Source organism: Frankliniella occidentalis, unplaced genomic scaffold (genome assembly GCF_000697945.3).
Source record: "Frankliniella occidentalis isolate FOCC.00 unplaced genomic scaffold, Focc_3.1 Scaffold5563, whole genome shotgun sequence".
Taxonomy (NCBI): Eukaryota; Metazoa; Arthropoda; class Insecta; order Thysanoptera; family Thripidae; genus Frankliniella; species Frankliniella occidentalis.
The window spans coordinates 1-1434 of NW_026272601.1; the positions used below are offsets into that span (position 1 = coordinate 1).

General features: G+C 59.8%; 1 protein-coding gene across 1 annotated transcript; it reads right to left on the reverse strand.

The window, feature by feature from the left end:
* Positions 1-445: 445 nt before the first annotated feature.
* LOC113209838 (uncharacterized) lies at positions 446-1330 on the reverse strand. The gene is made up of 2 exons (XM_026427557.2): positions 953-1330; positions 446-854 (listed from the first exon to the last, which is right to left on the reverse strand). Exons 1-2 carry the CDS (start codon positions 1139-1141, stop codon positions 570-572), a joined length of 474 nt encoding a protein of 157 aa, XP_026283342.2. The 5' UTR covers positions 1142-1330; the 3' UTR covers positions 446-569.
* Positions 1331-1434: the final 104 nt, after the last annotated feature.

A 1434-nucleotide genomic window follows, 5' to 3' on the forward strand; every position in this document is an offset into this window, starting at 1 on the left:
CGTCCAGTGACAGCAGCATCTCGCGAGGTGGGGAGGAGAGGACGGGGTGTCGGACCAGACTGTGGGACTCGACTGAGGCGGGCCGCTACTGGCGAAGATCACATCACTCACACTCAATGATCGACGCCTTCCCTTCTCTCTCTCTCTCTCTCTCTCTCTCTCTCTCTCTCTCTCTCTATCTCTCTCGCTCTCTCGCTCTCTCGCTCTCTCGCTCTCTCGCTATTTCACTCTCTGTATCTCACTGTTTTTACCTTTCGCTCTATTTTTGTGAAAATCATATCACACTAAAACCATCTATCCATCTGCTCTTCCCGCGTGAATCTTCGAGCCGAAACTGTTAATATTTTGTGTCCGAGACAATTTTGAAGATGAGATGGTTCATCATGAGATCACCATAATGTTGTCATGACGTAGGGGAGGAAAGTGAACGGAGGCTTGGCGCGAATGCAACTTTGTTCAGACCTTTATTATCTTTTCCGTTGGATTACACGTTTGATTAAAATGCAACTGCAATGAGTGGCGACGTGCGTGCTCGGGCAACTTGTCCCGCTCCCCGCGGTGCAGCCCGGTCACAAGGCGTTGCTTTCGGTCTTGTTTCGGTCCCGGCTGCCGATGCACTCGCAGCGGCAGCGCGCGCGGCACAGGTTCCTGCAGTCCTGGTTAGTGCACCTGGCTATACACATATACGCCTTGCCGTCATATGGTCGGCACTCCTCCGCGCAGTCGTCCCAGACGTCGTGGTCCAGGATGGTCTCCGGGACGCCCAGGCAGCCGCAGCTGCACCTGCGCTTGCACATCTCCCAGCACCTGAAGTCCAAGTAGCCGCAGTCGCACGTTGCTCTGTGGTCTACGCACTGCAACACGTGAAGGGGAGCATGCAGTGCACTGGGGGCGGGCGGGCCGGCTCCCGCGCTGAGCTCCTCGGGGTGCACAAGGGTACACGAGTACTCACGTGTCGTTCGTCCGCGCAGCGCAGGTACTCCTGCCAGGCTGAGACGGGCGCGGGCGTCGAGGTTGTTGGTGGCGGTGGCGTGCTCGTCGGCTTGCTCGTCGTCGTGCTCGTCGCCATGCTCGTCACCACGAGCAGCGCCAGCAGCACCGCGACCGCGAAGGCCCGCGGCGTGTCCAGCAGCGGCTGCATCCTTCGCGAGCAGGTGGGGGAGGACGGGGTGTGCCGGACCTGGGATCTAGATCCCACAGCTGCAGCGACCTGTAGGACCTGACTGCCCTGAGCGGCGGGCGCCCGAACAGTACACACAGCTCCGGGAGGTGTCGGCGGCGCGTCAGGCGGGCCAAGACTGACAGAACCGCACCCTCTGATCAGCGACCGCAGGCTGCGGTCCGCAGCGGGCTGTTGTGATAAGGGGCTGGCAGGGCCTCTCTCTCTCTCTCTCTCTCTCTCTCTCTCTCTCTCTCTCTCTCTCTCTCTCTCTC

What these genes read in the sequence shown, in the direction of transcription:
- LOC113209838 (XM_026427557.2), bottom strand. Translation starts at nt 1,141, where the DNA reads ATGCAGCCGCTGCTGGACACGCCGCGGGCCTTCGCGGTCGCGGTGCTG. An exon ending in GCTGCGCGGACGAACGACAC is followed by an intron (nt 855 to 952) that starts GTGAGTACTCGT and finishes CACGTGTTGCAG; the next exon opens with TGCGTAGACCACAGAGCAAC.